General features: G+C 46.9%; 1 protein-coding gene across 1 annotated transcript in view; it reads left to right on the top strand.

The window, feature by feature from the left end:
* LOC149356741 (nose resistant to fluoxetine protein 6-like) overlaps window positions 1-24,118 on the top strand; it is a 190,994-nt gene that overhangs the window by 104,160 nt on the left and 62,716 nt on the right. Inside the window, exon 2 of the mRNA XM_089584298.1 lies at window positions 22,253-22,470. Within this exon, the coding sequence (XP_089440424.1) occupies window positions 22,253-22,470 (218 nt within the window). The remainder of the gene's footprint in view (window positions 1-22,252; window positions 22,471-24,118) is intronic.

Raw genomic sequence — 24,118 nt, 5'->3', positions numbered from 1 at the left:
CATGGCGGCTGAAATAATGTGACTGAACTGCAAATAGGAAGCGCATAGTTGTTTCGCTCGTGGCAATGGCAATAATATTCTGGCTCTTCTGAGTGTGTATTATGCATGGTGCAATCGCTCAGACTACACGGTAATCGAAAAGTTATGACAGACTGCTGTGTTCCCGAGCGGCTGGCTGCACTAAAAAAGGACAGCGGTTATTTGTTCTTCCTTGATAGTTATGCCATAGACTATATCAGAGTGGCCTAATTCCTTAGAATTATACTGCTTTTGTTGTTTTGAACGCCAGGAATGTTCACAAGGCCCCAAGTTTCTTGGGCATGCAAGCAGCGCGCAGGATGGCCTGCCAAATTTAATATTTTTGCGTAGTTAGCACCCACTCTTCCAACATTCTCTGAAGTGCCTTTGTCTTATCACTGCACCATATGTGAATAATTCCATGTAGTAATGGAAAATTTTTCTTCCAAGCGATCCGTTGCTGACGACACGTCTGAAACCAAATGGTGATATTTACTGAACTGCTTCCCTTAGTGGCTTGTATCGCAGAAAAATAATGCAGATCGTTGCGTTTCCCTCTGGAGGCTGTTGACTACACGTAGATTGATGCCGCAATGCGATGACGTGTTCCTAATTCGTAGTGGCAAAGTAGCATTATTCTAGGAAGAATTTAACCAAATAATTTATTTTTTTCCTTTCGAAACATGAATAAAAATAATTAAAAGTGATTAATTCGCAAAGAGAGCTCACAAAATCAGCCCCTGGTAAACACTTTGTTTAAAGCCCATTGTCCCCACCAGGCTAAACTAACAAAGAGGAGTCGAAGGACACAGGCCGCCTTCCTCGCTTCCGCGGAACCGTCTGGTTCAGTTGCCAAGAGACGGTGGCTTGCTCTCTCACTCGATTGTCGTCGGGCAGGGCATTAAATCTCTCATTAAGGTATGGGTCTGGGCTAGTTGGAAAACCACTTTTGAGGTAAAGTGCGCAGATAGACGCGGACCAGTGAGCACGATAGAGATGCACTCGTCCCCGCTGCTGTTATCAAGAGGAAGAAAAAAGTAATCGCTAGCACATCGTTGCCCAGAAACACGCGTGACGAATTTTACTCATGTGGCTGCGTGACGGCAACGAAAAGAGCCTTTTCTCCCAGCTGTGGTTTCTTTAAAAGCAATACGAAAACGAAAGAAAATTAACCATTACTGGAGAGAAAAACCGCCTCTCGTTGGCGTCATGCAGCCACGACTTCTTTGCTTACATACGCACAGATGATAGGTTTGGCGCCCGGATATTTGTAGTGAACTACAGCAAACAAGTAGAGAAAGGAGGGATTATAATGTCTTCGTGGCATTAAGGTAAAACAAATAATAAACTGAACAAGACGCCGTGACGAGAACTTCACGGGCTCGTTTACACGCAAGAGCGCCTAAATAATACGGCTGCCTTACTGGGAAATGTTTTTGTCGACAGGTTGTCAAGGAGGCGCTCGGCAAATTTTTATGTGACCCGGCAAGTTTTAACATTCGCTTTCAGCTTTCCTGGCCTGCGTCATCGGCGCAAGTGTCTCTGTTCTGGTCGACAAAATATGCGACTTCTGATAGCATGGTGCAGAAGGTGGGATGTGTACCGAGGCGCCTCTAAGCGGGAGAATAAAGGCGTCGTAGAACGCTCGAAACGCGCAAAACCCAGGCGAAAACAGGCCATTCCCCCTCATCGGGCCGCGCCCCTTTGCTTGAAGTGAGCTCGTGTTGTGTGCGTGACGCAGAAGTCTGAGATCAAGCTACGACGGCTGTTGTGTTTCCGGGTGTTCTGTAAACATTTTTATAAACGGGCACCGGCTATTTCGCTTCGCTCGCGACCGCGCGCGCAGAAAAATAGTGGCAATCGGAGGTCAAGCGAGACGGCTAGAGCAAAAGTAAACTTCTGAGTATGCGAGGTAAGGCATGCGAAACGCTTGCTTTCCAGAACAATTTCTGCTGGGAATGGAGGAAAAAATTCGAGCGGACACTTAAGCTTCGCCTTAGGGGTATGACGTGATAAAGTAGTGGGGTAGGCTTTCCATTCTGAGCAGTTTTACACCTTTGAATGCATTTTCTTTTTTTTTCAATTGTTTCAATTAATTATTCAACTACACTCTAATTTTTTAATTAGCATCATCAAGCATTGGCTTTCCATTCTGAGCCTTTTGACACCTTTGAAGCCCCGTTTTTCTTTGTTATTTTTAAGTAATTAATTAATTACAATGATTTTATCGCCTATCATCACTTTTCATCGCCTATCGCACACCAATCAATCATCAATCACTGGAATCACAAATTACAATGATACGATTTTGTTACGCAGCCCTCAATTATAGGTCGCCGGTTCGAATCCCTGCCGTGAGCTAGGCTCTAACTTAGCTAGTAACTTTATGCTGCACGAAACGCTGAATGGTAAAACACCATCCGCAACATACTGATGCAACATGTTTGCGGTCGCGCATTCTGGCAACGATGCCTCGCAATCTAAGGGGTAGAAAATATTTTCTACCAGAGGGTGGACGTGGCCCTTTGAGACTGAGCATTTTCTCTCTTAATTTATAGTTTGTGAAGTGGACTGCAATTGGTCCAGTTTTCTTTTGGTTAGCTATTCCGATTCGTTGTGAGCGAGAAATGTCACTGGCAGGCGTATCTACCCAGACTTCTTGAAGAAGCAAATTCCTAAATTTATCTTCAGACTGTTTCTAGGTTTCACCCAGCAAATCGGGAACATCGGAAAACAAACTGTCCTGCGTGGACATAACCTCAGGATGATTCAATCTAGCTTTCAGTGCTTCATTTTATTTTTTTTAGAGCTTCAGTACAGATTGTCAATCCGGATATGACATCCCGACACTAGTCAAAGGTTTTTAGTTTGGATTCAACAGAACCGAACCGAATGGAAATGTTGGCAACTTTTTCATTCACATTCTGCTTGTTAGACTTAATCCCTTCATGGAGTCGTGGATTTTGGACTGACCTTGCTCAGTTTTGGTTGAGCGGTCTTGCAGGTCTCGTATGGCATTACAAATTGAAGCCCAGTCAACTTCATGCGATGTCCACGCTCTTCTGCGAGAGATCTTTGTTGCCATCAGTCTTATTCGGCCCGGGATTCAATTCAACGCCGCCCGAAAGCAACAACCTTAGCACATGGAAACATTGCTAAGCATTCAGCATAAAGACTAGTGGGCATGGGAGGAAAAGACAAATATCGTCAGAACGTTTTTCGAAAGCCCATAACTCACCTGAAAAAAAGATGGGAACAGAGGGCGTTTTTCGGATGCATTGTTGCTTCACTCCCCCGCCCACTTAAGTCCGTTGAAGGGCGGCAGGCGTTTACACGCAGGCTGGTGACTGTTTTCGATGTCGGTGTGGCTGCTAGTTCCAGGCCAACGACGAAAACTTGCATCGTGAATGCGTCCCTCGGGGCATCGGAAGGCTTGCAAATTTATGTCGGTCCGTCTAAAACTTGCATCGAAGTACCAGTATGGTTTTTATATTGCGGCGATGTTTTTCAGAAGCTTTGCTGAGCCACTTTGACACCCACTCCCACGTGGGTTCACCAGTACCTCTCAAAAGAAAAGTATGTAAAAGCTGTTTATGGTTTCTTACGGTTTAACGTTGCAACGTGACTGACGCTATGAGGGACTAAGTGGAGGGCTGCGGATAATTTCTACCACCTGGGGTTCTTGAACGTGCATAGACATCGTACAGTACATGGGCCTCCAGCATTTCACCTCTATCGAAATGCGGCCGTCGCGGCAGGGATCAAACCCGCGTATTTCGGGTCAACAGCCAAGCAACCATGGAGCCACCGTGACAGCTCATGTAAGAGTTGTATATTTCCAGTATTCGGTTCTGGGGCACGAACGTGGAGGTTAACAAAAACGGTTAAAGTTACGTAAAATAAAAATTATGTATAAAAGAATAAAAATTTCAGTTGTTAGTCCAGCCCGTGTCTTGTGCCATTCATTGTCGTGTGTAGGTCTTTTCTTGAGTGGCAGAAAGCGGATTTGAACATGCATTAAAAACAGGCCCACTATTTAGCCTTGCATCAGAACTTAAATTGAGGACAACGCAGCGAGCTATAGAAATGGAAATGATACGTGTAACGTTAAGGGACGGGAAGGGAGCAGAGTGGGAGAGCGAACAAACGCGAGTTGATGATATCCTAGTCGAAATCAAGAATAGGCATGGACAGCGCATGTAATGCGAAGGCAAGATAACCGATGCTCCTTACGGGCAGCGATCTGTATTCCGAGTGAAGGCAACCGCAGTGGTTGGCGGCAGAAAGTTAGGTGGGCGCATGAGATAAGGAAGTTTGCAGGGGTAAGGTGGCACAGGACAGGAATAATTGTAGACATATTGGGAGGCCTTTGTCCTGCACTTGACCTGTTAGGTTTATGATCAGAGGCTACTTCGAGGCTTCTCTGGAATGGTCTAAGTAAAGTCATGATTTAGGTGATTCCGCTAATCACGTAATCAGGTGTCACGAGAGTGGAGTAAATCAGTCGCTCCTAATCTGCCTCGAGCGGCGTCGGGAGTCCGTTCTGGTCAGCCCTGCGATTCCCTACAAGTTGGCTGCGCTCGTTCTCAGCGCTGCCTTAGCTACCTGTAGTGGTACGCTCACCCCTCCGCACGCCCTAAATGGCCCCGATCTCAGCGCTTAACACGTGTCCGAAGCGCGGTTATTTAGCGGACGGCACTGTCCACTACTGCGAAAGTGCACGGAACAAGAAACGGGCGGCGTCGCGTATAACTGCCGCCAGTGGCACGGAATTCCGAGGCACGCAGGCGGTCTCAGCCGTCTGATCTCGCATCTTGCTGGAAGTAAATAAATGCATGGCTGACCTTGGACCCTGCACAAGGAAGGACTTCGCTCTGCGCTGCCGGTGGAAGAGAATGGTAGGAGAAGAAAACAAGCGCGGAAAGGGACAGCCCGGGATTTCTGCCTTGCACGGAGTGTATTCGCCACTTTTCCTGCATCGGTTCATTTGAATGCAGCCTGGCACGCACGCGGTACGAGCTGGGGCGGTCGTGCGTGGTTTGAATCGGCGACCCTGCCAGCGTTGTAGTATACAGCACAGCGGCGGCAGCGGCACACTGCGAATAATTCGAGTGCTGCTATTCGCTGTTTGTAGCTGCTCTCAACGACCGTACCAGAATTTTTTTCTCGCCGAGCAACTAAACTGTCGCTGTGAATCGCTGCCTACAGAGCAGCGGGCGCGTCGACTAGCCAAAGCAAATGTATGCCTGAAATCGTCTTTAAAGTCTGATGCCGCCATCGCCTTATTCCGAGCAATATTCTGCGTAATATTAATCAGTTACGATCTTACATACCCAGTTTCACACTTCTTTATTGTGGAAGTCATTGACGTTACGCATAAAGAAAGTCTCATAAGCTGATTCATCTAAACCAGAGTGCAAGGAGCTCCTTCTTACAATTTGACATGACAGTTTTTCCTGCTTCATTTGCTTAAATTCTCAAAGGTTTCAATTGTGATTTCAGCCTATTGCTCCTTGAAATTAAATATGATTGCTGGTCAGGCTATCGAATCAGTTTTTTTCTGCTTTTCTTTTAGTTTTCGTTTTCCGTTCACTTCTTTGTATAGCCAATTACTGCTTGTCATTAATAATGTTTGAAAACTTTTTTTCATGTCCTTAAATCAGTTGTTTGTTCTTTCTCGTCAAACGGAGCGCATATTGTGTTACTACTGGTGCTTGATATTGATTTTTTAGATTGCGTTACTATTCCTTGGAGGTCTCCCCCTCCCTCAGTCTGACTTTGGGACCTCCTTCTGTATTTTTATTTATTTATTTTCATGATACTGCAGACCTTTCTGGTCCAAGCAGGGAGGGCAAAAGCAAATTACAAGAAATGGTTACAGTGCATTTGGCAAATAGCAGCTTACGTACATACACATATGTTTAAAATTCATGCATGTAGATATAAAAGCACTCCAAGATACATCTTCGTCACATCTAAAATAATCACAAATGCAAGTTTCAGAAGGGCATTTTCAGTGGTTAAAAGACATTGGTAATAGCCTCTTTGAAGTTAGCACACTTGATTAATAGCGTACTGTGTGGTACAAAGGCAACACCCCCCTCCAAATTCCGTACAGCGCGGTACTCCATGCGGGCTCCCAGTGACGACGCACTACTAATGTCGTGACAGTGCATCAGGTGGCGCCCGCATGTAGTTACTGTATAAGTACCTAGAGTTGCGCGTAGGTCTGCCGAGTTGCCGCAGAAAGAATACAAGTTATGAGGGAAAGCCGCAATTCTTGCATGCAGGAGGCGGATTGGTGCAGTGGTTAGAGCGAGTGCAGGCTCAATCCGCTTGTTTCTGGCCGTCGAACTTGATTTATTTTAGGCAAATTACTGTTGCATTTAATGTCAAATTTTCTAGTGATGCGTACGCTGCACCGAGGCCTACATAGATGAGTTACAAACAAATAGTCGCTTTATAGATGGGTGGCGCCATCTTTCGTAAACGCCACAAATCATCAAACGTTTTCTTTCTAACTATTACCGAAAACCTTTGATAAACTTGCGTGTTATTGATAAGAAAACATCGTTTTCATTGAACACGTGCTCTGCGACAAAAAAAAAGTGCCGCAAAGCCTGAGGACAGTAGGTGTACGAATTTACTGTCAGCAACAGTATGGTGCTAGACTTCTAGGTGCTAGACTAGGTTCTAGAAGGTCAAAGCCTTCTAGAACACTGTAGCTAAACGATGCAAAGGAGTTGGCTACTCCACAGTTCATGTATGCTTTTCAACCACGTGATCGCGTTTGGCCAATAGAGGGCCAGCGGCCCAGGGAAAGCAAACGCACATCTCTAGGTACTAACAGAGAACTTTAGTGCAGCACGGTTCGGAACTTGGAGGGGGGGGTAGTTACTTTCGTCCCCGATAACACCTCTGCTGACGTTTGTGCAGTAAACAAAAAGCATTTGCTTCCGCCACGTTCCGTTCACGTTCCGCCAGCGCTCTTGCGTTCTTTCGTTAAAACATCTTCCAGTCTGTCTAATGTATACTTTACCGCAACTCAGCGGAATGCTGTAAACCACCCCTGAAACACAATCAGTATAGTTGTTTTCATGGTTGATGACGCATTGGCTCTTCTTTTCCTTTTCTTGTATCTTTGCGCACACCTTCGACAGTTTGCATGGGGCTGAAAACACTACACTGGCGTCAAACTTCTTGGCAATTTTCTTCACATTATGTGACAGCCTGTGGATGTAGGGCATTACGTGGATCCTTTTCTTCTTTCTTGCTGGTTCTTTCTGCTGGTTGCCTTTCTTTAGTTTTTGCAGCATACTTTCACACACGCTCGCAATGACATCAGGTGGGTAGCCAGCTGAGCGCAATCTTTGGAGCTGCCATGGCAACCTTTGGAGCTGCCATTGGCTTGTCACAGAGAGCGTTTAAATACGGCTTGCGTATTCCTGAAAAATAAAGTTGTCAGTCTGCGCTTCTAAGTGTCATGAATGTGTCTTCCTTGAGTCCTAACCCTTTCGCGCAGTTAAATCTTTATTTCAGGTAAGTGAAGATGGCAGCCGCGCTCCGGATTAAGTCGACAAGGCGAGGATAAAAATGAGACGTTGTGAGACAGGAAGACGGAAACCATTTGCATGTTTTATTTTATGAAATTATAAGTAAGGAACAAGAACGGAGGCCAACGCTTCCTTCGCTTCTGGTCGCGGCTTCCCGGGGACCGTGGCGGACGACACGAGTTGCAGAGGATCGAATTAATGGAAACTGAACGGAACGAAACGCTAAAGAATACGAGTCAAGAAACTAAATTACTTCTGTTAGGAGAAGGTAAGTGACGCCAACCAAGTAAAATACAGGAAAAACACGACGTTTCGGGACCGGCTCGGCCCCTTCTTCACGGTGTGACTACGGGCGAGCGCAGCTTGGCTTTTTAAGCCCCTGTGTGGATGACCCGCAGGTCATCCACACAGGGGCTTAAAAAGCCAAGCTGCGCTCGCCCGTAGTCACACCGTGAAGAAGGGGCCGAGCCGGTCCCGAAACGTCGTGTTTTTCCTGTATTTTACTTGGTTGGCGTCACTTACCTTCTCCTAACATTAAATTTCCCAACCAGACAGACTTCTGTCGAATGTTTTCTTTTTTTTAAATTACTTCTGCTACCGAAGTTCCTCTCTTGGGAAGTCACTTCGATTATTACGCGTCCATTCACATTGGTTACGGCAGGAAAGATATATCACGACGAAAATGACCAAGAAAAAAATAAAGGACGCTACAGCGTGTTTAGGCCAAATGCGAATTTGTCGCACTAGCACTTCCATTTCGGTTATAAGCTCGGTTTTCAAAGTACGCTTCAGGCAAAAATCGCTGAAATCGCCGTAAGATCCGGCTTAAAGGAATGACGTTATAGCATAAATGGTTTAACGCCCAAATGTGTAGAAGTGATTTTTCTATACCTTACATTCGTAGATCGCTGGGAGTCATCATAATACCCCCCCTCCCCTCCCCCTGGTGCAGAGGTGCAGTGGTTAGGCGATGCTCCGTTGGGGCTCGTGCGACCCAGGCTGCTCTTCCCGAGCAAGCCCTCGCGTCCATTCACCTCCTGCACGGTGGACAGTTTGCACACTATCCGGTGGGCAGGTCGTGATGCCGTAACAAGGTCGCGTGACCTAGGTAGCCCACACCCGCCACCTATGGGGGCCACCTAGGGCAAGCTGCAGAAAACCGGTGAGCAAAGGGACCTCACGGACCGCGGCTTAGTGGCGGAAGGGAGCACCCAGTGAACGCACTAAAACGTAGAGTCACGTGGTGCTAGGGCACAATGTGGTGTTGCACGCGCGCTAACTTCAGCACATGAGTCGTTCACAAGCGCACGTTTCCGGCCCGAGGCCACGCGTTTCCTTTTGTGCGTCGCGGTATCCCAAGACTGAGTGGCAAGCAATAGCGTCAATAGCGTCAATTTATTCCACCTTGTTCTTCTTCTTTTAGGTTTTCCTCGTACCTAAACTTTATGTCATTTTCTCCTCTCCCCGGCCTCTTTTTTTTCTGCGGTAACTGCGGCATATAGTTCCAAAGTTACTCTCTTTTGTCCTTTCTCACCATCGCTATTCTTCCTGTCCATACGCCGCAGCAGGTCAGTTCTCTGGGGACTCCCTCAGCAGTTGTGTGCAACTCTGGCCAGCCTGATTCTCTGTATGCCGTAAAGACGTCCTTATTTATTCATGTTGTCATTTATTATGACTACCATCATCAAACTATTGTAACCGCCCTCCTATCAACCTCGCTAACGCAGAGTAGCATACCAGCGGTTTTTGCACGCATGGTAAAATCTCTTCAGATTTTGCTTCCCTGCGGGCCACCTATGTGCGTCAAATTGCCGGCTCAATAACGTTGCCCGCTCGTACGAATCTATAGCGTGCCGAGGCCGGTGCATGCTGATCTGAACACATCGCGTGCGACGCTGCGGATTCTGTAGCTGCACGCGAACGACTCCTTCCTCAGCGTAGCTGGGTGCTTCCGAGAATATCCCGGTGCTCGTCAATGATTTCCAGCTTTTTTCAGTAAGCATTTTCACTCCTCCTCAACCTCAAGCAGCTGTGGTTGTGGCTGTGGCGCACGTTTGGCGCTCAGCTTGCTCAGCGACAGCAATCTATAAGCAAGCTTGCGTGAGCAGCTCTAGTGAAAATGGCGGTACTCAGCATCTTACTTCATAATTTTATCTTGAGGGATATTCGTAAACTACCATTCGTGATCTGAGAGAACCGCCCAAATACGTTCCACCTAGGGTGTCTAACCGGAACAGAACCTGAAACCGGAACCGAACCCGTGTTTTTGCCCGGAACCGGAACCTAACCGAAGCACGTATTTTTTTGCCATCTTGGAACTGAACCTGAACCGGAACGACTCGAAAGAACCGTTCCGTACCGGTTCGGAACTCGGTTCAACTCCACTTTTTTTTGCAACTCGGCGTGCTTTTTTTTTATTAGACAGAATTAAATGGTCTCTTGCGTAGATTTATTTACCCACCGAAACCTTTCTGCGCTAGGCAGTGCAAAGATGGCCTTCAACCTATGTGACAACAAAATAGAAGGAAGTCTGGTGGAAAGTCAGAAACCTAATTTACGCTTCTGTAACGTACTTTCGAAAGTATTGTTCACCAGAATGATGTCAAATTTTGAGTTTATCAGTATCCCCCTTTCCCATATTTGCGCACCCTTTTAAGCGAATTGTTCTTACTGCTCTAACTCATAAAACACCGAGTGAGAATTGCTTCCCTTTCTTTTTGTCATCTAGTACCGAAAATATGTGAAACAAAGGCGCAACGTCCTAACCACGTTGTACAACATTCACTTTCGGAGGTATTCGTTGCCCCTGACAGGAGACACTAAATAAGACCGCTCACGATGGCTCAGTGGCTGTGGCGTTCAGCTGCTGATCCCAAGGCCGCGGGTTCGATCCCGGCTTGGAGGCTGCATTTCGATGGCGCGTAACGCAAAAGCACGCATGTGCTGTGCAATATGAGTGCACGTTGAGAAACCCGAGCTGGGGCGCTATGCCGGAAGGCCCAAGTTTGGCGCTCGCCCGAGTTTCATTCGAGTTTGCGATGACGGCAGTCAGTGAACGAAGATAGCGCGGAACGTGCGCAGGCAGCGGACAATAAAATGTAGAGATAAAGCCACGTAAAGGCGATACAAGCGCACCCTGCGCGCCTGTTTCACGCTTCAAACACAATACACTGCGCAATACCAGGCCGCAGCGCTACCTGAAGTTATCAGCGCCATATCAGCAATCGCGAAATCGTGACTTCTCTGCTATCTATCTGCACGCTCGCCGCTAGCTGTTTGACACGCCTTTGCGGGCGCGTCAAAGGCGTGTCTTCTCTTTCAGGCTCTATCTGTCTCTCCATTTCCGAAGACGAACAGTGCGCACTAGGTGCACTCTTGTATCAACCCTTTCTCTTCTCTCGAATATGTTAAAAGGCAACAGATAATATTATGAACATTTTGTTCATTTCCAAATGTAGTTTAAAATCTGAATCCAATGAAGCGTTGTTGAAAAGCATAGCTTTAGGAAATTAACAAAGATTTGGCACTTTCTGCCGCTAGAGGCGATAGTGAGGCCATTGCTTGCAGCGTGGCTTGCATACGAACTAGAGCGTCAGCCCACCGTGTCGAAAACGAGAGAGCTCCTGCGCTGACACGCCGCCGGTAGCACTGCCTTGGACTGGAAAGACTGGGCAACGACTACACGCTGAATCTGTCTTATTTTTCGGCCATTGCGATAATATATTTATTGTGTCGTATATCAAAATATAACAGTCATGCATCTTCTGGCTTGCATTATAAACAAAAGCAAAAAACTGAACTTCACTGCACCCCCGCGTCACTGCTGCTCTCTGCAGTGACCTCAGGTGGAGCTCTCCGCTGCTACGGCCGCTGCCGGACCCCGCTATGGCCAACCATTGCTTTTAGTACGCTCTTGGCAAATCTCAGCGGTACAAATTGGCCGTGCGAGCGGCTGTGATGCGGTGTGAGAAAAAAAAATGCTGTTTGGCTGTATTCAATGATTCATTACGTATGCCTGTTGCGTGTGACGCCTCTTTAGTGCACTGCGGATGCGAAGAGCGTGCTACCCAGCGACACAACTCATCCTATGTCATCAGACGCTGACTAAAAGCTGTGAAGGGGGTGGCGCGCGTATCTGCGTATTATTTGTTAACGTCTCGCGCTTCAAAGTTTTGCGGACTGATTTGGTACTAACGTCGATCGCCGTTGTATACCGCAGCGACATTGCATTAATATCATTCGGGCAGGTGAGGGATCCTGTTTGTAATAATGGAATCGGACTTATAACAGAGAAAGGTGTTACGGTTGTGAAGTACGCAGTGCTTGCGTGCTGGAAATTACAAACACTTTATTGCACTGGGTCTGGAGCAGCGATCGTTTGTCGATTCCAGAGGTGTTTGACACATTGATGCTGAGCTTTATCACCGATGAAAGGACGGCCAAGCGAAACACCTGTGATGCGATGTTGTTGGAGTAGGACGTGCTCCAAGCACCGGTTCGTCGTCGTGCTCCGTGTTTGAAGCCTTGCAAGCAGGTGTGACGCGCCTTCAGCGTTGTGCTGTGTCTTACGTAGTTGCAACAGGCCATGGTGTTGTGCAATCTTGGTATGCGAGCGAAGAAATCGGCGGCTTTCGCCACGTTGCGTGTCCTTCGCAGAGGTGCTTAGATTTATCAGCGATGACGTCTGTTTTGCCTGTTATATTTCGATGGTCAACATCGTCGATGTCGGTCAGAAATCAGCACAGCCGCGCAGCATACCTGTAGCCGGCAGGGATGTTGGGAGTGGCCCACCCATAGCGCGTACGCCTATAATTTATGTGCGGCACGCCGAGGGCGTGACCAATAGTTTTGATTGACAGGTGAACTCGGAGCTAAACTCGTGAACGGTGAAGTGCCCCGAATTCATCTCGGGACTGTCATGGCGGCAGCAGCAGCAACCTGGGTAATCGCTTCCTCTGACGGCAAATGTCAGTACGGCCGGCTGGACCCCTTTACTGCCTTAGCCGACGACGAATCCCAGCGACATTTTCGCCTCTCCAAAAAATCGGTACGATGGTTGTGTAAATAGTTAGGCGACGACCCACGCCTGCGGAGATTGCGTACCTGGCTTCATTCGCTTTCGGTCGAAGAGCAAGTCCTCTGCGCCCTCCGGTTCTTCGCGACCGGGAGCTTCCAGAGGAGCGTCGGCGCAGACCGCTTTATTGGACGCCAATAAAGCACTGTGAGCCGCTGTGTGAGGGACGTCTCCGACGCGCTTATCGACGCGGCTGTGCAGAAGCGGTGGCTCGCTTTGCCCACGACATCGGCCGAGCGTGCGTATGTTGAGGAGCGTTTCCTTCTGCGCGGCGGCATCACAGACGTCGTGGGATGCATCCACGGGACATACATTGGCGTAAAGGCCCGTTCGAAGTCCAGCCCTGACATGGTGAAGGCCAACTATTTCACGAGGAAGGCACATTATGCATTGAACATTGCAGTCAGTAAAAAATAATTGTTCTCGCCAAGCCCTTTGGGCTACTCTACAGCACAGTTCCAAAGTCGGTCCCAGACTCTTTTGGCGAAGACTGGATCAGCCGCTAACCGGTTCCACAGAACAATTCATAACATGCCAGGTACCTTAAGAGAGGCCCACAAAAAAAATAAAAGATGCCCAGGCTTAGCTTGGTTAAGCCAAGAATGCGTTGCATACTGCGCGGTCTTTTTTTTTTTGAGGGCGAGGTATTGCTTGGCGGCACTCGACTTTCTCGGCAAGACGTCACGCGCCGGCGCAGCGCCCCTAGCGGGAGGAGCGGGAGTCAGGTGGTGGCTGCGGCCGCGCGCGACCGCGCGAGTTAGGGCCCAGCTTTTCCTCCGCCTGTCGTGACGTCACGTCACGTGGTTGCGCTCAAGGTCAATGGTGGCTGCCCGGCCGCGCCCAAGGGCTGAACTGAGTGATTGCAATATGCAACGCATAAAAGTGGGCTCCTCGGCAACGGCGAAATCGAAAGTTACAGATGGCCACTTGTTAATCGGGCCACTGAAGAGCACTCACCACTGTGCTAATTAATTAAATCCGACGAATGAATGTCATCTTTCGCACAAAGCTCTCACTTGCATCTAAAAAGTATAGTCACAATGCTGCAGAATCGGGAAGATAACCGCCACTGCTGACCAAAAGCCGGTGCCAGCTCATTGGCAACGAATTTCGGACAGCTCACATTAACGCGGTATGCATGTAATGAACAGATGCATGCAGTTCATTTCAGAACACGGCATAATATTCAAGCGATTCTGAAAAACACGAGTTTTCTCATTCAAGTCACGCGAAATTCAACTTGCGATGAAAAAAAAAAGTGAGATAAAAAAGTGTCACCATGCGGGATTTGAACTCACGCGCTCCCATTGCCTGTCGACTCTCCGGAGCGACGCGTTAGACCACAAGGCCACAGAACTTTTTTTTTTATTATTTATTGCCTGACTTCGGCAAGAACCACAGTACACAAATACACTTACAGAGCGCAATGAGCAATAATTAACAACACTATCCGCCCGGGGGTGCGTGGCTTCATCATATTAAAACTCCTTAAGCGTCACCAAAGGCTCGACTCTTTCGAGCCACTCGGGAGCTTCAGGAGCAAGTTTCTGAACTTCAATATACTTATGCATGCACTCCCGAAATTAGATCCGTGCTGGCCGTGCATCAGGATCGCAATGATATCCTGCCATTCTGGAGCGCCAAATACAATGGAGGCCCATTAGCATAATGAGGTCTAATGGTGTCCCATCCTCACTCTCTACAGGCAAGTACCGAATACCATGAGCGTCGAGCGGAAATTCCTTTTTTAAAGTCCGTTGCAAAATGTCCCAAAAGTATACCCCCTCCCAACAGTGCAAAAAAACGTGGTCTATTGTTTCTGGTTGTTTACAAATTAAACAATGTGATCCCCAAGGTAGAAATAACTGCTTCCTTTCCAAGAATTCCTTTACTGGTAGTGTTCCGGTATGTAATTTAAAGAAAAAAGTTTTTGCGCTTGGCGGCACCTGCATCGCCTTCACACGCTTAAGTACGTCGCGTCCCTGGCCTCCATTGTATAAGGCCCTGTACATAGGTTGTGGAAGAACTACATCGCACAAATATTTATACAACTTCTTCCTGCTAACAGAAGATAAATATTCATACGAAAATCGAACAGACAGGAATCGAACACTCACGACAACCTCTCTAAAGTAACCAAAAATACGTCCCGAGAAACTTTCGGTTGTGACAACAAAGTCCGGCAGTGCATTTCCGAGCCTTAATTGGCACACAGTGCGCAAAAACGGATCGCTTACATCGCGCACAAAACAAAATCTGCTTACAATCTGCCGCAGAAATAAGTGTCCCAGACTCAGGCCGCCATCCTTCACCCGCCTAAACAAATTGGTCCGGCTACAGCGTTCCCAGTCCGCAGCCCACACAAAAACGGCAAAGATCCGGTGCAGTCTCTGTACGTGGATCCTTGCACAATGCAACACTTGCATCACGTACCACAGCCTAGACATAAAAAACAGATTGCACACTGTGGCCCTTGCGAAAATTGAAAGGTGTCGCCCTTTCCACCTTTCCACCTTTTCACGCGTGGCTTGCGTCTGTGCTTTCCAGTACGAATCGCTATCGCGATAACCATCCAGTGGAACGCCTAAGTACTTTACTGGGGTCGTCACCCAGGACACGTTTGCAAAATTGCCGGGCTTCGTTGGCCATTCTCCGTGCCAAAGCCCCAGGGACTTTGACCAACAGGAAGGTCGGTGGAGATGCATTCTTAGCAGTGAGTTCCTCGATGTGCGCCCACCAGAGGGCGCATCAAGGGTGGAGGCTGCACATGTAAACGCACAAGCACGCGCATGGACATGCACAGGCGCATAAACACACACCACGGTAGTTTTAGGGGAAACAGGCTACATTGCTAAGGATGTAAAGAAAACAACTAACATACCCTAACCCTGAGATGTATTCGTAGCAGTGGTGGCGCACAAAATACCTTTGTTTACCGATGCCTTAGGATACTCGGCCATCTCCGAAGCTCCTTTTTAATGTTGTCGCTTCGAATATCAGGAGCTGCCCTGGCCCTCCTCGTGCCTCACTTGACCGGGTCGAATTCAGCGATCTCGACACATGGCTTCACGCCACCATCACTGCCTTACTCCGCCCGCACATCAAAATTCCGGAAGGCGCACTCGTCAAGAAAGGGCAACCAGTCAGACGGTTGAACTTGCGCAGCATATGCACTGCTATCTAACAGTGGCCTCGTTGAAGGCGGCGGTTGTGCGTGTTTATCCATCATGCAGCTTTCCCCCACCTTCTGCGACGAAAAGTTCACAAGGAATTCCCGAGTCTTTCATCACAGGCAGAAATGTTATAGTGTAAGGCGTTATCACAATGTCCCTTTTTAAGAGTCTGCTCAAGTATCTCTTAAAGGAACATAGCATCACAGCACGACTCAAATAATTTTATCGCTGAATAGTTGTTCGTTGCTCGAATATGTAGCAATTCATTTATCACGGCACAAACGTCCCCTTGGCGCGAAGGCACGTCCTAACGAGTCCAAGTTTGAAGTCTACAAAATGTTTTGTGACCTACTGAATCTACATCCGCTGAACTTCCTTTAATATACCGGTGCCATATAAAGGCTAGGCAAGACTGCAGGTGCATGGGTAGAGGAAGTAATGACCGATCAGAACCTTAGTCATCTGCTTTCGGGAGAGGCAGTACGGGTGTTCTGAGGAAAAGCGAAGAGCGAGGAAACGGAATGCGTCAGCACAAAATTCTCTTACTACCATGTCCAGAAAAGAGAGGTGAGCATTTAGTCGCCTAATAAGCAGACGTGGGAGGAAGAGGTGCTTTGCGGTTTTCAAAAATATAAACCCTGAAACAAGTTGCTGGACCAAAACTGCACGTCAGATTCACCAGACTCTATGAAAATAAAAAATTCTGCCGACGCATAGGCTGCCTTTGATAGCTCCCCAGAAAAGTCACAAAAAATTCTGTGTAGCGCATTCACATTGTTCTTCGCACAAAACAGCATTTGCGACAGTGTTACCACGCAACGTCATAACAAAGATGTTGCAAATTTGTGTCCGTACAAACACGAAGTGTTCCAAATCGATCCGAGCCTGCTTTTTTTCTATCATACTTTTTTTATCACAGCAAAAGATGGCGACGGCATCAGCATAGGCCAAAATCTCAATTTTACATGTACTAAGGAGAAGCCACGATCAGCTGTGTTTTTGAAGATACTGAGCTACAGGGTGTCGAGATGTATAACGCGAGGTACAAAGGCGATGTCGAACAGGTGTTTTAAATAAAATATGTTTGGTAACCTCTTGAGATGCATGTTTGAGGTGTGCCGGGGGGTAGGGGGGGGGGGTTAGGGGGGGGGGGGGGGACTGACTGGCAAGTCGGTTTACATCATCGTCATGATCATCAGCCTGACTACGCTCACTGCAGAGCAAAGGCCTCTTCCATGTCTCTCCTTAACACTGTTCTTTGCAAGCTGCGGCCACCGTATCCCCGCAAACTTCGTGATCTCATCCGCCCACCTAACTTTTTTCGAGACCCTGCCACGCTTGCCTTCTCTTAGAATCCACTCCGTTACCCTTAAAAACCAGAGGTTATCTTGCCTTCACATTACATTCGCTGCGCGAGCCCATTTCTTCCTCTTGATTTCGTCTAGGATGCCATAGGATATCATATAAGGCCAGGACATCGCGCCCCGCGTGCCCAAGGGCACGGCAGCTCTGCAACTATGCACGCTAACCCGTTTGTCTACTTGGTGCAGGTCAGAAAACGTTATGGAAGATGCATCGGGTCTAATAACCCGTGCCTTCGGCTTGCGTGTCCGTTGCTTTATGCTTGTATCTTTCACAACTGTTATTACTTTCTGGGGACGTAGAGACTAACCCTGGTCCCGACATGTCACAGCTTTCTAGGCAGCTACAGCAAATCGCAGATGACGTAAAGGTTATTAAAGAGGATAGGCTCGCTTCCATTGACACCAAATTAGAAAGGCTCTCATTTATAGATGATAAGAAAAATGATGAATTGGAAAACTACTCGAGAAGAAATAGCTTAATCGTGTATGGCGTTCCTGAGGACCCTGAGGAAAATCACAACTCACTTGAAAAATTAGTTAACGAAGAGATATTCAGGGACACACTAAAAATTGAACAGGTTGCAGTAGAAAGAATCCATCGGCTTGGCAAACCAGAAGCTAGCAAATGCAGACCCGTAGTGTTGAAGCTTCTAGATTTTCAAGACAAACCTAGAATTCTAAGAAACTGTACCAAACTAAAAACGACTGACTACTCGATTGGTGAAGATTTTTCAGCTCGAGTACGTGAAATTAGAAAGAAGCTCTGGAAAGCTGATGAGACAAAAAAGAATTCAGGACAGAAAGTGTCTCTGGTTTTTGATAAGTTACGCGTAAACAATGATCTGTACCGATGGGACGACGAGACATACAGTATTGTTTTGATTCCATCATATACTCAGGCTGCTAACCAAAGTAACGAGACAAATAGCAGCACTTCATCTGAGCCAGGTACTCGGACCAGAAATGAAAAAAATGACACAGCCAGAAATTATAGGAATTGAAGCCGCCGTCGCATGCCGCTTGCTCGTGTGAAGGTTCGCAGTTTTAGTTTCCAGTATGCTGGAATTTTTGCATCCACTACAAACACTGAATTTCGGCCCAAACAGGCAACTCAACTCTGGTGACCTGCCATGCAGTATTGTACACATCAGCTGCAATAAAAAACTACAAACTATGCTACCATTTGCATAAAGTATAAGGCTTCAAGTTTAGTAATTAATTACTAAACACAAACAGCCACTTAATGTGAGAATTCAGTAAAAATGATTAAAACCCCACAGCAATTTTCATACAATACATTCGTAGCATTTCTTTAAGTTCATAACTGCGTCATTTTCCCGCGGAACTCTCTTGTCTGGCTTATTGAACTAATTTGCGGGGCTCCGTCTTAAGGGCAACAGCCAGCCTCCTGTGCTTACAGGAGAGTGTTGAGGCGCTTGATATATAATTAAACAATCACCAAACCCTTAGCACAAGTAAACATCATAAACATCACAATCAAATCTCGAAACCCGGAAGGTGTTACCAGCACACGCACTCAGCTAATTATCAACCTCGGCTAGCCTAAGTTTTGCATGCACTACAAAAGGCTAACTACGCAAATGCGGTTTGCCATCAGATATTAACACTGCCAGTAGCCTATAGTATCATTTAGCCAGATAAGCTACACTTTTGAACCAGTAAAGGTCCCCCATGCAGGCAGCCGGTGGGTTTATTATATCCGAAGCTTCCTTAGCTCAACTTAAAGTAATATCTGTTTTATCTTAGAGGCCTGTCAGAAACATGGACCCCTCAAAGAGACAACACTGTGTGCAGGAAAATGTTCTCATTGCATATGTACGGAATGGCTGACAAAGGCACGCTAGCCGCATTTTAGACACACGTCTTCCTATAATATTGTGGGCTTTAATTACCACTCCACCAATATATATCATGCATACCTTGAGAGCTTCTACTCAGCTGCACCTGTTGTAAATAGAAAAATAGTTCTGCCAATTCTACTGAACATGTCAGCACTTCCAAAGACATGTGACGAAGCATAAGAATGCAGGCACAATTAATGCTGGTCTACATAATCATCATCATCATCATCATGATGAATCCAGCTATGTTCACTGTATGACAAAGAGCTCTTAGTACTTTCTATTAGTCCTCTCCTTCACCAGCTGTAGCCATCATATCTCCGCAAATTACCCAATCTCGTCCCCGCGCCTGACTCTCTGCCACCCCTGCTGGCTATGTGTTCATTGAGGTTCATCCCTCCACCCTAAGGCTCATCGGTTATCTGATTTTACACCGCATGCATTAGCCATGACCATTTCATTTTGTTGATTTCAGTTAGGATATCACTAAACAGCGTTTTTGTTTGCTGTTCAGAGAAGGCATTTATAATTGAGATTATTGTTTCTGTGAATAGTGCTAATAGCTTTTTCGTTATTCCCTGCATCTATGCCATACTTTCCTACTGTCTGCTTCATATCTGCCTTCCTATTAAATTCGTCTGTCAGTAAAGTGTTCTAGCTGCATTTTTACTTTGTTCACTCCACGTTCTATGTGTTTACAGAACATTTATTAACCTCGATATGACAGCATTTCTGTGCATACACATGGACAACCTTCAACTTGTACCTCTTACTAAACCCAAGTACGATAACTACCGCCGGCTTCTTGACTGTGAAGAATTTTTCTATATTCCCAGGTACCTACTTATTAAAATCCTACACTTTGTTTTACCCTATTTCGTAAGACATGAGAGTATAATAAGTGCCAGTCCTTTAGCATTGTATATCTCTAATCGGTACTTCTAACTTCGCTAGGACTATGACCTATCGTTCTTACCCCTCTGGAAGGCGAAATTTCTATGGATGCTGCAAAAGCCTCACTATACTCCTTTGAAGCTAACCCTTGGGCCGTTTAGTTTTCATAAAGGGTCTGGCTTTTTGGACAATAGTGTCAAAAGAACGTGTTCGTATTCTTTTCGTCTTCCTAGATTGTCAGCGCTTCAAATATTCCTTACAAGACTTCAGCCTGCAGTGGTGGAGGGTACATACTGCTCATGCTGCGGTGCCTAGGCTATGGTGGCTTAGCTTAGCCAAGCGCCATCCTACCACCTGCACCATCCCAGTTAAATGGCACTCTCACAATCACCCATTAAATGTACTTGCTTATCTGCACAGTGTAACTCGTTCCAGAAAAAAATAGGCCTGGTATTTTCTGATCACCGCCGAAACACGGCAGGAAGTGTCGGGTTTCTGCACTGTTTCCAGACTAAGGCGAGCCGTCGGGCTAGTTGGTGTTGCAGCGTATTGGTCAACAGCGCTTAGACACACTGACCGAATACCTGGACGGAAGTGCCTGTGTCGTCGTGTTTTGTCTTCCGTCTGTGGTCTGTGTGTCCAAGTGCTGTTGACCAATATGACTGTTTCCAGCCTCTGAGAAGGTTTGCATGCCTGTGTTCTATCAAGTGCAAGAGTGACAGTGATGGCACACAGCGGTATGTAATGCACACTGTTCCCAGCGGCCCAAATGCAATCTCTGGAATGCCGTCCTCTAGGCAGATTTTATACTCTAGAGACAAGTAAATATCTTAAATAGGGAAAGCAACGAACAGCGGTAAAGGTAAAGGCAGCGGGGAGGTACTTGCCTACGTTCGGCAACTCATCTTCTCCTGTTTCTGGAACAAGGAGTTTGAAGACCTTTGAGACACAAACACTGTGATCTAGAGATATATGCTGCCTGAATGAGAACATGAAGTGTGCAAGCAAGCAAGTGTACATCACAGCATTCTTGTGGTTTTTTTGCGCTTTTGCTGGCGCGGTGGCTCAGTTGTTATGGCAAACCCGAAAGACGCTGGTTCGATCCCGGCCGCGGCGGTCGCATTTCGATGGTGGCGAAATTCTAGACGCCCGTGTACTGCGCGATATCAGTTTACGTTAAAGAACCCCAGGTGGTCGAAATTTCCGGAGCCCTTCACTACGACGGCCCTCATAGCCCGAGTCGTTTTGGGACGTTAAACCCCCATAAAGCAACCAAACCAAACAAGGTACTCCTTTCCAACTGAAAATTATCAAACAGGTACACCATATCCTGACCTGGTTGCCAATTGGCAATTAAATTACAAAACTACCGGCGCACAAAACCAAATCGTTGTTACTTCTCCGTAGCTTCGTTCAAGTCGAAGAAACGCTGTCCATCTCAGCACGTGTATTATTTGTGACTTCAAAAGAGGGACCATTACCACGCATGAGATTGAGATAGTTGCGTAGCAAATCACAAAATAGCAGCGTGCCAGGAAGCTGCCTCTTGCTTTGTAATGAACAACCCTCGAACATTTTAAGAACTTGGCATAGTTAGGCAGTCACACTGGCTCCTTATTCCTGCTATTGTTTTTTTATTGCATCAATAACTACGCCTAAATTTAAAGAAAACTCCAGCAACTTCTTTCTCTCACTGTTTGCGCTCCGCCTGTCTTTGCAAGATAACGAAACCCCAGGACTTCGTGCCAACCCCATTTTTTAATAAAGAATTGTTCAGTCAGCCAAACCAACAATTTAATTAACATCATGATATCAAAGCTTTGAGTAAAGCTTTGAGCGCCCCAACTGTAGTGGTCAGCTCTTCAATAAATAGGCGCTATTGACGTGCAAAAATCTTCGTCCAATAAAGCTTGCTGATAGTACAGCGCTCGTACCGTTCCCTCACTATGTCCATGTTATTATTTATTCGTTCCTACGTCTTTCCTAAATATGCACCAACAAGCTTAGCTACCAGTACTTCTCACGTGTGTATCATATCTGATATGTGAAAATATTTCGTCGAAATGTCGGAACCGCACTGTTTTTCCTGAAAAATAAGGTTAGTATGGGTCTTTTTCTCCGAAATGGAGCTCAGTGTAATTTTTTTGCCAAAAACAAAAATTCGAGCCTAAATAAACTGAGGCAAAATGATTTTAAGAATCTGTAAGATTAGTTTATGCCCTCATTCTCTGCTTTCCACCTTAATTTATCCTTCCGCCGCATGGTGGCGTAAACTGCTCCGTTCTGTCCCCTCTCTTCCATGTGGCGACCGCAGTGCTGGACTCCATCGGTCGCCCGCCGTCGGGCATATTGGACGTGACTATGTCGGACTACGGCGACTACGACCAGTGCCTCGAGGTGGTGTCGCTGACGCGGGCCGGGGACGAGGACTTCCGCGGCCAGCACTGCAACATCCAGGTCGAGCACCCGCACATCCCTGCCCTTACCAAGCACGCCATCGCGCGCCTGCCCCAGATCCTCAAGGAGGACTCGGTGGGTACCTTCCCTTTCGGCTGTTACAACCGTCCCCCTAAACTACCGCTGCTGGTTCTATAGAAAAGCATAAGAAATGCGTTAACACTTAAGTGGCACATTGGGAACAAAGTGTGCTGCATCCCAGTTTCAATTTTTTACCACTGCCTGCGAGCAGAGATGAAATACAAACGAGCCTCAACCTGCCAAGCAAGAAGAAGGTAGGAAACCACACACCCGCAAAAAAATGTCGCGTTATCGTATCTCGGAAGGATTCCAGGAACAGCAAAAAATGAATGAGAATCCATAAGTGGTTGGCCTCCTGTACTTCTGTGAATGCTCGCAATTAAACACGCCAGTAACGCCTCGCTAGTACGAAGGAAAACAGGCAGTTGTTTTTATGCAGTGATCTACACGCTCTACTATAGTAGGAGGCAATGGACTGCTTTCGGGCAAGGGCACTCTCTTCACTAGGAGCAGCTTTGCCGATACAGTCATAACAAATCCGTCGGTGAAATCAGTTCCCTGTTTTCAAATGTTGCGAAAGGAAGCCCATCTTGAGCCAAACTTAGTCAAGCGCATTGTCTTCTGCTCACCATTTTCCTAGCTGAATCAGTTCTCGAATAGTCAGCTTCTTTTACCTTATCTGTGCCTCTGTGTGCGGCGCAAAAATATATCTTGGTTCCACAGCGTATCGCAAAAAAAAAACAGATTGGAGCGTGTGCCTGAATAAAGGCATAACCTTGTCTGCACCGCCATTCATGGGGCGGTACAAACTTCGCACTTGTTTTTTACTGAGCTTTCCACTGATAACAACTGTTAAAATGATATGAAACATCAGTTAAAGAAAAAAAATAGGGTTTGTTTAAGCATGGCTTGAACCTAGTTATGCTAGTGAAAGCTCCGTTAAGCATTGTTAGCCTGGCGCCTGCGGTGAAGAGTTGCTGCGCTCGGACCGGCGCTCGTTTCACCCATGGCGAGACTGAGGGTGAGGGACCAGAGCCGGCAAAGCAGTTAAATCTTCGCTAGTCACGTGGTACCGCAAAGGCGACGCTCCGAGCGAACGCAGCTGGGACGCCGCACGTGGTCACGTGGCGTGACGATACAGGACGCACCTCCGCTCCGCCGGCTGAAGGTCAAACGCGCGCCACATTTGACCTCGGGCGTTTGCCTCGAGGAGTAGAGCTTTCGCTCTAATTACATTCCTTCAGCGCCTTTCCTCTCTGCGCGCGAATGACCATGTCCTGCTTTGCCAGTGAAGGCACATTGGCAGGTTGTTCCACCAACTACGACTGCCAAATGCTGCACTGCAAACTTCCTGCAATGTTGCACTCGCCTGCTCCAGATGCTACATAAGTGGCTGGAAATGTCACACTTTTTTCTTACACGATCTCTGCTTGTTGTCTAGAGCTTGTTGCTCGTCATCTGCACTCTGTCGATCGTCGGTGATGATGGTTACGCAGAATGCCTTGTAAAGGAGCGCATGGCTCGTCAAAAGTAGTGTCTTTTTTACCCCAATATTTGTAGCTTCGAAATGAAATTACATTTAGTTTAATGAGCAGCGAGGAGTACTGTGCCAGCTTTTCTTGCGCAGCAGCGTCGCGGACAATCGCGTTTTGGAAAATATAAACGCAATCCGATTGTGATAGCCAGCTACAAACGCTGAATA

Source organism: Amblyomma mixtum, chromosome 3 (assembly GCF_055824585.1).
Source record: "Amblyomma mixtum isolate Tamu chromosome 3, ASM5582458v1, whole genome shotgun sequence".
Classification (NCBI taxonomy): domain Eukaryota; kingdom Metazoa; phylum Arthropoda; class Arachnida; order Ixodida; family Ixodidae; genus Amblyomma; species Amblyomma mixtum.
Note: the sequence above shows the minus strand (reverse complement) of the source record. Positions and strands in the feature narration are given on the sequence as shown.